At 36.4% G+C, this 15,168-nt stretch overlaps 1 protein-coding gene across 1 annotated transcript in view; it reads left to right on the top strand.

Moving 5' to 3' along the window:
* The first annotated feature begins 255 nt into the window (after positions 1–255).
* The window catches only part of ARHGAP15 (Rho GTPase activating protein 15), a 571,811-nt gene continuing 556,898 nt past the window's right edge, over positions 256–15,168 (top strand). The window contains exon 1 of the mRNA XM_008567489.1: positions 256–436. Within this exon, the coding sequence (XP_008565711.1) occupies positions 272–436 (165 nt within the window). The 5' untranslated portion in view covers positions 256–271. The remainder of the gene's footprint in view (positions 437–15,168) is intronic.

Genomic DNA, 15,168 nt, shown 5'->3' with positions numbered 1-15,168 from the left:
CAGACTATGGGTGTGTTGCCTAGGAACTTCTGCTGTCCTCTCACATGTATAGTCTTTTTACATATAGAGGTCTCCACTGATAAAATAACTACAAAGTAATTACAAAGTAATTTTTCACTACTTGGAGAGGTAAAGACTCTTTTAAAAATTCATTTAATTTTAATATACTAATGATTAATAGGGGCATGCATTCTATCAATAGTTTTTCACAGAAAAGTATAAATTTAGAATAACATAATGCTTTTATATTTTATCAGGATAACACTGTAATATGCAGAAATCTACAAATTCTGATAGCTCTGTGGAAACACTGAATTCCACCCGCCAAGGCACAGGAGCTGTGCAAATGAGAATCAAAAATGCCAACAGCCACCACGACAGGCTGAGCCAAAGTAAATCCATGATCCTCACCGATGTTGGGAAGGTCACTGAACCTGTAAGTCAAATACCCTGAATATCCCAAGTTCTCTATCATACAGAATTTTGTAAAAAGAAAAAAAAAAAGCTAATTAGCCTCGTTTTATTTGTTTTCCTAATGTGCATGAGAAAACTGTTTTTGCAATGCATTTTATCTTGCCTACTTATAGTCATAATAATATCCCCAGTTGCAAGAGAAGAGCTGGGCTTAATCCAGAGTGATAAAGTGGATTTGGAGCTAAACTGAAGAGCACCTTTGACTCATTTTAAGGGCCTCTACTATCATGCTTCAGTGTCATAAAAATAATGAGGTTATGCTAGCATGCGGTGTTTGTACTTCCAAATACAGTACATCACTTTGAAAAGCCAGAGGCTAAAATTAGCTAAGAATGAACTGAGAAAAAAAAAATCTTTAAAAAAAATTGTGAAAATTTCTTCCTTAAAAATCTCCCCATAATATATGATACTGGAAATTACTACTTGATTTGGCACGAGATTAAACAATTGAAATGGTGTGGCTATTTAAGGTTTGAAGAGGAAGCCATTTTGTCTCGATAATGTGTCATTAGGAAGATTTGAAATAAAATAGTTAGAGATGAACTCTACTGCCAATTGTGTCCCTGGCCCTGCACGCATCCTGAGCCACTAAACCCACTGATTGCGATGAGTCTCCTCTGGTTAATTTTCTTCCATAATGGTGGTAACTTGCAGCTGAGGCCATAGGATGTTTCAAAATTATTTATGCAATGTTAGCCACTCTTTTGGACCCCAGATCTATTTTGTTTCTCACAGTGAGAGCAAGAGCGAGAAATAGGTTAGCTGGGGACAGGCTGTGAGTCCCAGTCACCCTGTAGAAACATGTCAGCTATTAATTGAGTGTTCTTTGAATATCATAGGGACCTATGAAATATTCAGCTTCCTAACTGAGTTATTAAATGAGATAAACTTGCTGAGTAGCATGTTACCAATTATACTTATTTCCCATTTTTCACTCGAATTTCAAGTGCAAAATTAACCCACAGCAATCTCAGGAGCTTGAGAAATATATGATTTTAATTGTTCTTTCCTCAGGTGTTGTAGACAAATTTAGCATGAAGAAGCCAGTGATTGTATTTGGGGAATGAGAAATACATCCTTAGATAAGGTAACTAATGAGAAACGCATTTTCCTTTATTTGCTTTCTCATTTAAAAGTATTGTCTGCTGGGAGGCACAACACTGCTAGCCTGACTTGCTTTTAAACCAGTTAAAATGTTCCTCAACTATGAACTTGAGACAGTGGTTAGAGTAAATCATTGAAATCTCTATAATGTATTATCACTAAGAACAGTACCTTTGAAAAAGTTTAAAAGTTAAGTATATTTAATGATGCCTAACATATTTTATTGGCTGTGTTTAACAAAAGGCACTATGCCGCAGTTGTTTTTGACAAGCATGAAAACATCACAGCATGAGACTGCAAAAGGAATTATGGAGAGAAATTACAAGTGATCTATCTCTCAATGAATTATCCACCTCAATAGCCCGCAGAACTCAGCTACCAATTAACACCTACTTTATTACATGTTGGGATGTACTTAATAACTTTCATGTGTTTATGCACTATTACCTTGACTGATGCCTCTTGTACAATTAGGCATAATTGGCATATCAATATGCAAAAGTTAAAAGGATTAACCCTCTTAAAACTAATGAGCATTTCTGTATCCAGCTGCTAAATGAGACAAAATTAGCATTTTTCACTTTTGGGCAGGATTTTATCATGCAGTTTCTCATTGTTGATATTACCTTGTTACATAACTTTAGTTGGGGGGATTGTATGCTGGACTGCTAGAGAATAAGAGTTTTCCAAAGTTAAATTAGTTATAATTATCCCAGCTTTTGTTTCCGCATTCTTAGCCTGAGCAATATGTATTCCTCGATAAGGAACAAAAATAAAAGTAACTTTTGGTTATGTGTGCTTAGTGCATAATTATATAAAAGGGGTATTTTAGTGAGGATATGTCATTTCACCGAGAAAACTTGGCTCAGAGACACTGTATTGAAAGCTTGCCATGGCACTAATTTTCTTTCTGTCTCAGTTCTTTTCATCTCTTTTTTCCATGCACAATTTTCTGACTAGATACTGACAGAATGTAAAGTATTTTGGCATATTTATTCAAACAAGCCTGTTAAAGTTATCTGCTGAAGCTAAACTAAGAACTCGATTTTTCAGAAGTTGGATGGTGGGGTGAGGTCAAGGGGGAGACTTTGACTTTAGGAAGAGTGGGAAGAAACGTACACTAAAAATGTGTGCACATGTTCACGCGAAGCATGGTTTGTTGTACCAGAGACACATACTTGGATTCAGAACAGAAAAAATTAAGAATACTTAGAGATTATACATATGTTAGAAACCTGTGTCCTATACATAGTACTTGTTCACTAGTCTAACAATTATGCAAATCTAATATGGACTTAACTGGACTATACGATAACATAAGAATTTGATATTATATTCATAATGATTTAATTTATTGTGAAAATGATAAAATGTTCTAGAGTCAAAAAGATTATATAATTTTGTTATTAATTCATAAACTCTTTTTAAAAATTTTGTTCAATGAAAAATATTTTTAATATGACTGTGAATTTAGAATACAATATAAAATTCTCTCCTATATAGGTCATAAGAGCCTCTATTCTTAGTATCTTAAGTTGAGGAATATTTTGAATTGCCAGTATAAACATTTATTTAATCCTAAGCTATGCAAACATGGGTGAATTTACTTGTTAAATTAGAAACTCTGGTGACCTAAATGTTGCAGGGAAGCAACATTTCAGTAAAACAGGTATCAAAGCTTCATTAGTATTCTATTGGTGGTGTGCATCATTTTCATTAAATACCAAAATACCATTTTTACTTGATTAATAAAATCAATGACTTTTTAAAATTCAAATAGGCTATTTTACTACCTGGTAAATGTTGAAGAGGTGGGAATTCTGGAGTAGGAGTATGTGGTTTGCAAAAAAATTGCCTATGTGTAAGAGATCTGGAGAGCTCCACTTGTGGGGAAGGAACGCTCTTTGATCTCAGTGATTTCTTGTTTCATCCTGAGCACCACAGCGCGATCTCTTGAAAGTGGATGGCTTATTTACCAGAATGTGCTAAACAGAAAATCAGATGGCTGAGTGTGAGGAAAGGGGGACATGTGAAGTGTGCCTAGTAAAGAGCTAAAAGGCCAATGTGCAATCCAGCCTTACAGCTAATGCAAAGGGTTTAATATGGCTTTGATGTTGTTTATAAGAGGGCTGCTGCAGCCTACTAGACAGTTCGGAATAGATATTAATGAAGAGTTTAAATAGCCCAAATCAGGAAACTGCAAACATAGGATTTGCAGGCAGGAGCAGTTTCAGCATTTAATGCTGTTGTCTTAAGCAGCAACATGTATGAATATTCACCATTTCCATCTTGTAAATGCCACAGAAAGGCATTACTTCATTCATGGCCATCATGAACAGCAAAATATCTTTTTATTGGTGTTCAGATAAAGACTTAGGTCGAGCCATTCCTAAATGTTAACATACAAGACTCCATTTACTTCCATTAACAGACTGTGTTTGTTCATTTTTCTTTTTAATATACTATCAGGAAAAAGAGGAAACAATTTTCTTTTGTTTTTTACTTCTGTGATTATAGGATACTTGCCAAAGTTGTGGCTAGCCAAAAAGGCAGACATAAAAATTGCTACTAAAAATATAAGCCTTCTGTTTAGCAGAGTTTTTGAGAAATATTATGAGATTGTAGAGCTTGTCCATGTTTACTTCAAATCAAGCTTATAGTTAGGTTTGAGGCTTTGTTTGTATAAATTGTCCTGAAGTGGATCCTGATATTTAATTAAAATGACACTAAATCACATTGAATTGATAAGACTTGGCATCTCAAACAAAGGTAATTGCCCGTATTGGTTTTGTGCAAAAATAGCGCTGCTTGGAAAATGTGCAGCCAACACAGACTGTCAACTCCATTTATAGATCAATATGTGAAAACCATTGATCAGGCAGGCATGTGTAACAGTAACACTTTGCATTTATTTGTTGTTTTTATACCACATTAAGGCTTACAGGATTATAGGCTTCCTAAATATTTTGACTTCCTCATAAATATATGATCTGTTGCATGTTAATTAAATGAGAGTCTGCAGCCATTTCTAAAATTGTTTTTAGTTTGATGATTTCCTTTTATTGCTGTGGATCATATGATCTGAAAATGGATTAGTTTCCTTCTGCATAAAGATTATTAAAGCTTATTTTAATGTGTCCTATTTAGTGTAAGATATGACTGCCTTTTTGCTTTGAAAAATATAGATACAGACAATTATTTTCTGTTAGCGAGTAGCTGATCTTTTTTTATTAACTGGGCATTTTCAGCACTCAGCGTAGAATTATTTCCCGATGTATTTTTGCACACCCTGCAGATAACAGGTCTTCTTGATTTCCCTGAAAGAATTTATTTTCCTTCTTTTCTTTTTACCTAGCTCCATAGTACAGGCATCTGACCAAACATTACATAGAAAATAAACTGATCATCTCTATTAAATTCTAGACACACACAAATGTAATTTGAATTCTAGTTTTCTGATTCGAGAGCAAACCTCATGAACTGTTCTTATACACTGCCTTCTGCAGTTAAATCTTTCTTATCTCATCAATGTAAGGACAGTGTTTTGTTCCTAATCTTTATTGGACTATTGTGGATGACATTTGTAAGCCATTTTGGTTTATAAGGAAAAGCTGGAGGACAGTGGAGTGAGACTCTCCACAGATCCAAGACTCTGATAGGACTTCGCAATAATGTGTCTTCCACTGCAATTTTCTTTGCCACTGAGAGGTCAATTTTGTTGAGAAATCTTTTTATATCCTCTATATACACTAGGAGTGCTGCTTTCAAGACAATACTTAGCTTTCTATGCAATATTAAAATAATGAAAGAAGTGATATTTTAGAAACAGCAAAATAAAAAAACATGAAATGCAAAGGTTATCTAAGGTAACTAATTTAATGTAGTTTGCAGTCATGCTATAGAACAGATGAAAAAGTTTGTTAACTAGAATTTTGACTTTTACACAATATGCCCAGGGGGGAAGAAGATTCAAAAACCAGCAGAGATCTCTCTTCTCGTCCTTGCCACTCCATGCCATCTCCTGCTGTGAAGATCTTTGACTCTATTTACCAAGCTCATATTGGACTTGCCAAAAGGTTCAGAAAGTTTATGACGACTGTGTCGAGTCCATATCTCAAAGAATGAGCCAAGGCTCTCGCATTCACGCATGTGGCTGTGCCGTTTCCATTTTAACTTGAGCATAGCTAAATTTGTTTATAATCTCCTACTGATTGAACATGGCGCTGAATGTACGTAAGATACATTTTTTTAAAAGTTAGTCCTCTGATTACTAATTTGAATCCCAAACTCTAACCTTGTTAGCATCTGGACTTATTTCCATAATAACAACCCCTTCAGAACCTACAAAGTAATGAATAATTGACAACAAATGAAATGTTTTGATAGTTGTCGGCACAAAGCATGTTTAATGTTTTGTGTTGCTTCCTAGCTAATTATGTAGATGACACATTTGTCAGACCTTGACTGCCATTAGAAACGTGTTTCCAGAGGGGAGAAAAACAGGCTATTCATAGAGTAATTAACTAGAATGCTCAATGACCTGTGAGAGATTCAAATCGCTGCCAGTTCAGACATTGTTTTGTTACGGAGCAGAGGGGTAATTAAAATTCCAAATTACAGTCCTATGATGGAGCATTTGTTTGTTGACAGTATACTCTTACTCTAGTTTGTTAATTTTTTTTTAAATTGCTTCTAATCCATTTTATAGCTTTAGGAGTTCAGTCTTTGAATTTACTGACAACTAATATTATGGTAAATTGTACTTCAATGGAGTACTGCTTGTCTCACAGTTTCAGAGCACAAGGTGGGTGGGATAAAATAGCTCCTTCCTGAAACTGACATATTAGGTGCTGTCAGTGGGAATGCCACTAACGTGGAACATCTTGTTAAATAGGAGTTCTCATGCTCTGTTTCCAATTCTGTATTGGGGGAAATGTGCTGGTGGAAAATACAGAGATAAAAAGGAAAGCAACAGCAAACAACTAAAAAGGAGGAAGAAACCTCACCCCCCAAAAAGAAATGATTGATTAGGTGTTCTGTTACCGAGAAGGAGGAGAGGAGAGTTAGAGCTGACAATGATTTGGGAGACGGTGTTGAGATCACAGTGCTGAGTTCAATGCAGAAGATGTAAGAAACCTCACCCCCCAAAAAGAAATGATTGATTAGGTGTTCTGTTACCGAGAAGGAGGAGGGGAGAGTTAGAGCTGACAATGATTTGGGAGACGGTGTTGAGATCACAGTGCTGAGTTCAATGCAGAAGATGCGAAAAAAAGTATAAGACCTCTGACTTAGAGGGATTTGATATTTGGGGAAGGGGGTACATGGTGGAGCAAGAGTGGATTTATAGCTATACAATTTCTGTGTCTAAAAATGATGCCCTTCAAGGCAATCCAGGGGAACAGGAACATTCCTGAGTCTTACAATTACTTTGCATTCCAGAGTGTGCAGAAGACCTCTCCTGTGCCCTCTCCTAGGTAGCAGGAAACCCATTGGTAAACGGTTGATTAGCCTCTGCTTCTGAGGTCAAGGTAGACGTAAAGGTGTTGACTGCTAAAACACATCTCCAGAGTTTTATTTTTTGTTTTATTTTTTTCTTTTCCCTCCCTTCCGTGTGTAAGGCTTCTAATAAGGGACTCTAGTCCCTGATGTGTTCAGATTCGGTTTATTGTTACCATCTGTTTAATTACCCTCTCAGGTTTGTGTTGGGAAGCATGAAAGTATTTTATCCAGCCTTTGAATCCCTGTGTTCCTAAAAAGATGTGGGAAAGTACCTGTCAGTTTTCAAAGAGCATATTAAAAACTGATAAGCAAAACCATCACCAAACAATAATATGTAAAGCAAAGGCATTATTTTACACATTAATGCACGTTGAAATGAGTTAGCAAATGTACAGCAACGTGGCACTGTCACAGAAATGACGCTATCTTCTTTACATGCAGTCTCTTATGCTTCTTCTATTAGGAGATGGATTTTTATGATTCCCATTCACTTCCAGTGCACTGACAATAAGTATATGAGAGTTGAGTTGCAACAGGATGTATGGTTGTCATATGTCAAGCAGGTTTACGGGTGCGCTAAAGTTGAAGAGAAATCATATACTCAAAAAGAAAGAACAGAATCTTTGGGGAAAACTGAAAAAAAAAAAAAAAACAGGAAATTCAGAATTACTTTATTCTTTCTCTTCCTCCTCTTCCTTCTCTTCATTATCATTATAATTACTTTTTTTTTTTCTGGAGAAGCACCAGAATGTTGTTTCTGGTAACCATTAGAGTCACTATTATATTTGGTGTGTTTTTCTACATGCAAAAACCATTGATAAAAATTACACTGACTGACACAGACATCTCATGAGTTTATGTCCAAATTATTTTATATATTTGGATGAAATAGAAAAATAACATAAAATGAAACAAGATCAAATTTGAGTGTTTAAGTATCAAAATGTTTTAGAAGTCAGATAGAAACTCTGAAAATCAAAAGGAAATAAAGTAGACATGTTTACTTGTTAAATCATACAAAGAAGCCAAATGGTTACTAATATTTATTTCTTAGGAGGTCATTTCAGTAAGTTGAATTTTTTTTCTGAGATTTCAAGATATTGTTGGATTAAGATTGTGTCTGAAAGTGTTCAGAAATGGTAGTTTTGTTTTTATGTAAGTGCCCTTTCACAGCACCATAAATATAAATGACCAAAGTACTGTTCCCTTTTTATCCTTTTATGAGGAAACCAGTGCTGCTCTTGCCTTATGCTCTTACATTATCTCTGTGGAGGAAGAGGAACAGTGATGACACCAAACTTTCCTCCACTACTTTTGGACACCTGACCTGATTTCTTTCCCACAGGGTAAAAGAAAGCTGCAGTCTTCATATTTCCAATGAGAAGGGACATGTGTCTCCTTGCATTGAATTGTCTTAGATCATATCATGTAGCACAAAGTGACCCAATATAGGAAGACAGGAAACAAAGTGACAGTTTTGTTTGCTCTAATATAAACTCCAACATCAAAACATGGGGGCAAATCCTAGAGGCCCACTGCCAGATCACACAAATTAAATAGCAAGGGTTGATATTCTGTACTTTAATGAAATGTATTCAAGGCATATTCTATAATCAGCAGGAAAGGTTGATGAACAAATAAGCTTAGCTCAGGTTAGAACGACTGAGTGTAACTACTGCTGCCTTTAAAATCCATGAGGAAGTGAATCTGGCTGATACTGGATAATACATCACACACTGTGGTCTTACCTATTGATCATAGCCTGACAATGGGTAACCTTTCATGGCAACTTCCTCTTTTACCATGAATTATTGACAGTGCTAATGCCAATAATACATGATCAAATAGACAGGAAAGAAATTTACATTCCTAGATGTGCTATCCTTAACCTCCATGCTTTTAGTATCACAGTAAAAGAGAGGAAAGGAAGGGAGGGAGGGAGGGAGGGAGGGAGGAAGGAGGGAAGGAAAGAAGGGAGGGAGGAAGGAAGGAAGGAGAGAGGGAGAGAGAAAGCAAATGTCTTCCTTCTTGTCTTGAAAACACTAATGAATTAGCTTTTACTTTTACACAGATTATTTATGTGACATCCTTATAATTGTCATCTACAACACATTCTGGGTAGTAACACCCTATATGTGAGGGAACATTGCTGTTGTTGTTTCACCTTGGTGTCCTCTATTGGTTTATAAATCCTAGGAAAGGTTACTCCAATAGTGTGTGCTAAGGTCCCTGCATTAATTACTCCTGCTCACTGATTGGTCACCTTTTCAATACTGCCCCTGTGTGTGTCCCTTTACTAGTCCCCAAAATGGAAAGCAGGAGAACAGATCAACTACTTTCATCCATTCATTCATTATTCCATTCATTCATTACTCCATTTGTTTATCCATTCAACAGACATTTATTGGCACTTGCTGTATGTCAGAGATTGCTTTAAATCTAGCCTGGTTTAATAAAGCTGGGGATAGGGCCGGCCCCGGTGGCTCACTCGGGAGAGTGCTGCACAGGTAGCGCCCGGGAAAAGCTGGGGATAGGGCCGGCCCCGGTGGCTCACTCGGGAGAGTGCTGCACAGGTAGCGCCAGGGGCGCAGGTTCAGATCCTATATAGGGATGGCCGGTGCTCTCACTGGCTGAGCGTGGTGCAGACCACACCGTGCTGAGGGTTGCAATCCCCTTACCGGTAAGAAAAAAAAAAAAGCTGGGGATACAAAACAAAAAGATTTTCTGCCCTCTTGAAGTTTACATTCAAGTGAGGTAGAATATTATCTTGGTATAGCCCAGGCTCAGCCCATTAGCTTCCTAGGCATCATTGTTGTCACTGCCACCACCACCACCCCTCACTCTCAATACTAGTATTCACACATACCCCTTGCATTTTGTCACAAATCTTGTACACCATACTTAAAAATGGCATGTGAAATAAGAAACCTTCGCTATCTCTTCACTCACTCCTCACTTCCTGTAGGGTGCATTTCTTAGATTATAAATCTCACATGATAAGGTGTTTTTTGTTCTTATTTAAAATTGTGGCCATCCCACCCAATTTTAACCTACTTTAAACTCTCTTTTGTACACTCTGACATATTTCTTATGTCATGTCTCATTTTTCATACACAAGTTATTGAAGCACTTTCTTTGGTGACAAGTCAAGCTGCTAGTGTTCTTATGTGGTTACATTTATGGTGCCTCCTTTATTCTAGTCTGTTCTTGTTCCCCCTTCCTTAGTCTTTATTGAATTTATGATAAACTTTCAATTGAAGCTGAAACAATAACTTATGAATCAAAATTAAAATGTTAATGTGTTTATATCTATGACTGTTTGCTTTCAACATGAAAACTTAACACATACATAATTTAGACTTTCACAGAGCATTTAAAATTTTCATCAAGTTCTTGACTTTTAAAAATTTTACTTTGATCTTTGCTATTGTAATCTGGCTGAACATTGTCCTCCATGTACCCATGATTTATAGAATTTCATGGGGTTGATTGTGCTTTGTACATGATCTAATTTATAAACTTAACAAAGCAATTCCTATCAGTGTTATACTTGTCTTCATAAGAGGAACATACCATCATACCCCTTAAAACATGTTGCTGGCCATGTACCAGCACTAAAACAAAGGTGACAGCATTAACAGTGAAGCATATATCAGGTTCAGTTCGCATTATGAGCCACCTTGAGACTTACTTAACATGTTGCTGGCCATGTACCAGCACTAAAACAAAGGTGACAGCATTAACAGTGAAGCATACATCAGGCTCAGTTCGCATTATGAGCCACCTTGAGACTTACTTCATGCACTAAAAACAATGAAGGAAAAAACAATTTTGAACAGTAATTTATTCAAATTGCGGGGAGATACTCTGACCAAAACACAGTAACAGCCAGGTATTGAAATTAACTAGTCTGTTAACAGTTAGCTCTGCCCAAGACAAGACGTATCTTAGATCTTCCTGATTACTTGATCATGAACAAAATAGGCTCTGTGGGGACCTCACAATTCCTTTTTTCTATCATGGGTGAGTAATCGGACGGCAGTCTTGCTATGGAATGGATGAGCAAACCCAGATTGGATTCAGGATGCGTTTAAAGAGAACTGTTTCTCAGTTTTTGACTGTGAATCCAAGCTTCTCTCCACTCATGCTGCTCTTTCTAACTCTGAATTCCCCAACTCCTGCCTGACTGCTTGAATGAAACCAGTCTTAGAAGATCCATGCTTCCCAAGATCACCAGCTTGTCCCTAGAATTCCAATAGCTTCCTTTCACCTGTCCCTCATAGACCTGTTCAAGACATTTCTCCATCAAAGGCCATATCACATTCAATGATGAGGATAATGGATCAAAAATAGGGGTTACAAACAAGTGGTTGCTCCACTGAGCCAATTTGCCCATAGATTTTTTTTTTATTTGACTGGAATAGTGTTTTTAAAATTTTGTATTTGATAGCCCTTGGTTAGAGAGTGTCTTCCTGAAGGTTAAGTTACCTGCTTGTCCCTGAAGACAAATGAATTAATAGTCTTAAAGCTATTTCATTGACTGGCTTTTCAGAGGTGAGGGCATAATGTGGCAAGCCAGGAAATGACAACTGTTAGTTATACATTTGTAAATTCAGAAGAGGGCAGTTGTTAGTCACAAATTTGGAAATGCAGTCTCTATCACATCTCACTGATAGAATAAAAATGGTCTTCGTTGTACAGCTAAATGTGAATTTTTCTCATTTGGATTTTCTTATTTGGGGTTAATTTCACTTTTAGACTCTTACATTATTATAAATTAACAAACATCTTGCTGCTTTTTAGGCAAAATTAACAAATAACAGTGGTGGTCTGTGGAAATGGTGTTTTCTTGTTGCTAAGTTATATATATTCTGTTTATTCTGGATTATCTATGATTTAACTTTTGTGGGTTTGGTTGAACAGTTCTGGAAACTTTATAAGAAGCTACTTTGTTTTTAAGTGAAGCAGTGCACTTCTAAATCTCATCAGAAAGAATCACTCCAGGCCCTTAAAAAGTAAGAAATGATGCTATCTAACAGTTTACAATATTATACAAGATTTAAATGAATGTAGATTTGTCTAGTCATTTAATAACTGATTATTTACTTTGCATTCTTACTAATTAATTTGAAGACTTGCAAATTTTGTTAAAATTTTTTATTTTCTTTTCCACTGACATGTAATTTCCCATAAGAAATGAAACCCACACAAAAATAAACTCCAAAAATACAGTCTCAACTCAGCTCGTCATAGCCAAAATTTCTTTTTCTGGAGCATCTGCTTTACCAAATAGAAGCCTTTTTGGAGAAAGAATTCACATAAGGAAGAAAACGCTCCTTAGAAACCAAGATCAAAGGTCTCTCAGAATCTCCAGATTTGCCATTGGCATGTTGAATACAACCTAAAGATGTGTTTTATTTGACCTAGACAGTGCTTTTTCCTTTTTCTTTTAATTGAGCTGACATTTCTGACATTGTAAGCTTTCACATAAAAATTTATGTTTGTGACATTTCTCAAAAAATCAGAAATTCTGGCATCACAGAGCTAGTTTCCCCAAATGCAAGCAATAACTTGCTGAAGCTAAGTAGCTGTTTCCCTGTCTAGATGGGCCAGGTGCCCCCTAGTTCAAAACAGTAGAGCCAGGCTCCCTTCACTGTGTGTTGTTACCTACCTGGCATTTGAGTGGGCAATGCCAGCTTTAGCATATCTATTCCACCTTCTTTGCATGCCTGTTGAGAACTGTAAGAAACCAAGTTATCATTCAGATAACTGCAAAACTCATGTCTCCTTTGAGGAAAACCTTTTCCAAGTTGGGTCTCCGTGGTAGGAATAAGCTTTCGAAATAGGAAGAAATAGTTCTTTCATACAAACAAGTGGTTGTTTATGTAAATGAAACTTTGGAAAACTCTGTCATTTGCCAATTCCCAGAGACACTAATTAGTGAACTATTGGCACACAAATTGCCAATGACAAATCAAAGATTCAGTCATGGGGAGACGTGGCAAGCATCTGTCTAAGGAATATAGACTTTATTATTTGATGCACAATCAGAGGCCACTGAAAAATTTTGGGCAGTTAAATCTTTCAGCTGGGTAGAGAACACTTTAGGAGAGGAAGAGAGAAAGTGGGAACAATATTGGGAATCTGTCTGCTATAGTAATGCCCTTGTTTGCTAGTTATGAGTATGTACATGTTCAGTATTACAACTAGGAACATTTCACTCTAGCCAGGATTATATTTATTTTTAGGCAATGTAAAGCCAGGTGTCAATCATCCCCTCAAGTAAATCTTCATGATGGGGATTCTACAAAAATTGTAGAAATGTACCCTTATAATTATGTCACCCATTTTTATAAATTCCTTTTGTCAGGCCTGCCTCTGTACCTTTGACATGTTCTGTGCACCCCTCTGCCATTGGACCATCATTTTTCAGCAAATGGACTCCCACTGCCTACCTTTAGTCTGAACCATTCTGATTCAAACTGCCTTGAACTCTTATTTAACCTGCTCTTGATTGATTTTAGCTTCTGATTCTTAGACGAATCTCCTTTGATTTATATTTTTCTTCCTACAATAATGTCTGCTGGCTTCCATCCTCAGATGGAACTCACAGTCAGCTCTTACATTACAATAATACAAATGTTTACCCTTTGGGGGCATCAACTATATACTTGGCATTATTCTAAGTGCTGTAACATGGAAGATTTGATTAAACCTCGACATCAACAAATAAATGACCAAACTGAGTTGTGATTCCAAGGACATCTGATACCAAAACTCAAGCTTTGGGCATTCTGAACCACATTTTGTATTATAGACCCTAAACCCTGAAAACCTACCCTGTTGCAGGTGCCTGTGGAAACGTTTTGCTATGATGGAATCTGGCCGAGGGAATGAATGGGAATCAGAAGTATATTCTCTTTCCAAAACTCAAGCTTTGGGCATTCTGAACCACATTTTGTATTATAGACCCTAAACCCTGAAACCCTACCCTGTTGCAGGTGCCTGTGGAAACGTTTTGCTATGATGGAATCTGGCCGAGGGAATGAATGGGAATCAGAAGTATATTCTCTTCTATGTCTATTGAAATTATATTCAACTTTAAAAAACCAATTAAAACTTAACCTTCGCATAGTCTTCTCTGACTGGCCTTTTCCTCATCTAAATGCTTATGGCAATTATTCATTTGATTAATTATACAATTATTAATTATCTACAACTTTAGCATATTCCTGTTTTATTTTGAAAATTTGTCAACCCTTATTATTTTTATTCAACTTTTTATATTTTCATATTGTATATGTACTATTAAAGTAAAAACTCCTTGAAGTCAAACAGCATATATAAGCTCAACAAAACCTTGCTGAAAATACTGAAAATAAGTATTTAATTTTTTTTAATTTAAAGTACTTTAAAAACTCTAAAATATTATGTGGCTAGTAGCAGCTAATCTCTCCCAATTTTTGAAAGAAAAAAAAATCCCCGAAGTTATAGGGGGAAAAAACACTCACAAGAGAAACAAAACATTAGCGTCTAGGATATCTTGTAATCATAAAGCAAGGGAGCTGAATTAAGAGGGAAAAATAATAGTCCATCTATGCCCCTATGAACATGAAGTGATCTCATGAAGTCACTATTGCATCAACTGAGGCAGAAATGGGCAGCTCATTTATTCTGATGCCTGCCTTGTGGTTCAGAGATTATAGTGTGTGAACCAACCAAAACCCAGGCAAGCATCCCTCTACTGCACAGGTGTCGTTTTCTGAAACAGCCGGAATTCTGTTGCTCTTCATCCTTCCCTATCTCTTTATATTCATTCAGAGAATGGAACTCCCAGAAAACAACATGGCAGGAATAGGAGGGGTGTGACAGTGATATAAGGTATCTTGGGAATTACAGTAATCACAAGTATATTGCAAAAGATGGAGTTTGAGTTACAATGAACAACAGCAGAAGGGCAGGTTGAGTATTATATATATATATAATGTTACTCCATTACATCAGAGAACTAGGTAGGGAAAGCTGGAGATGACCCCATCTGTATCTAGCAAAATTATACTAGTAGTTTTGTTGACTAAAAATTTGATAACA

This window comes from Galeopterus variegatus, unplaced genomic scaffold, assembly GCF_000696425.1.
Source record: "Galeopterus variegatus unplaced genomic scaffold, G_variegatus-3.0.2 Scaffold323, whole genome shotgun sequence".
Taxonomy (NCBI): domain Eukaryota; kingdom Metazoa; phylum Chordata; class Mammalia; order Dermoptera; family Cynocephalidae; genus Galeopterus; species Galeopterus variegatus.
The sequence above is the reverse complement of the archived record's forward strand: the minus strand, read 5'-3'. Positions and strand labels throughout refer to the sequence as shown.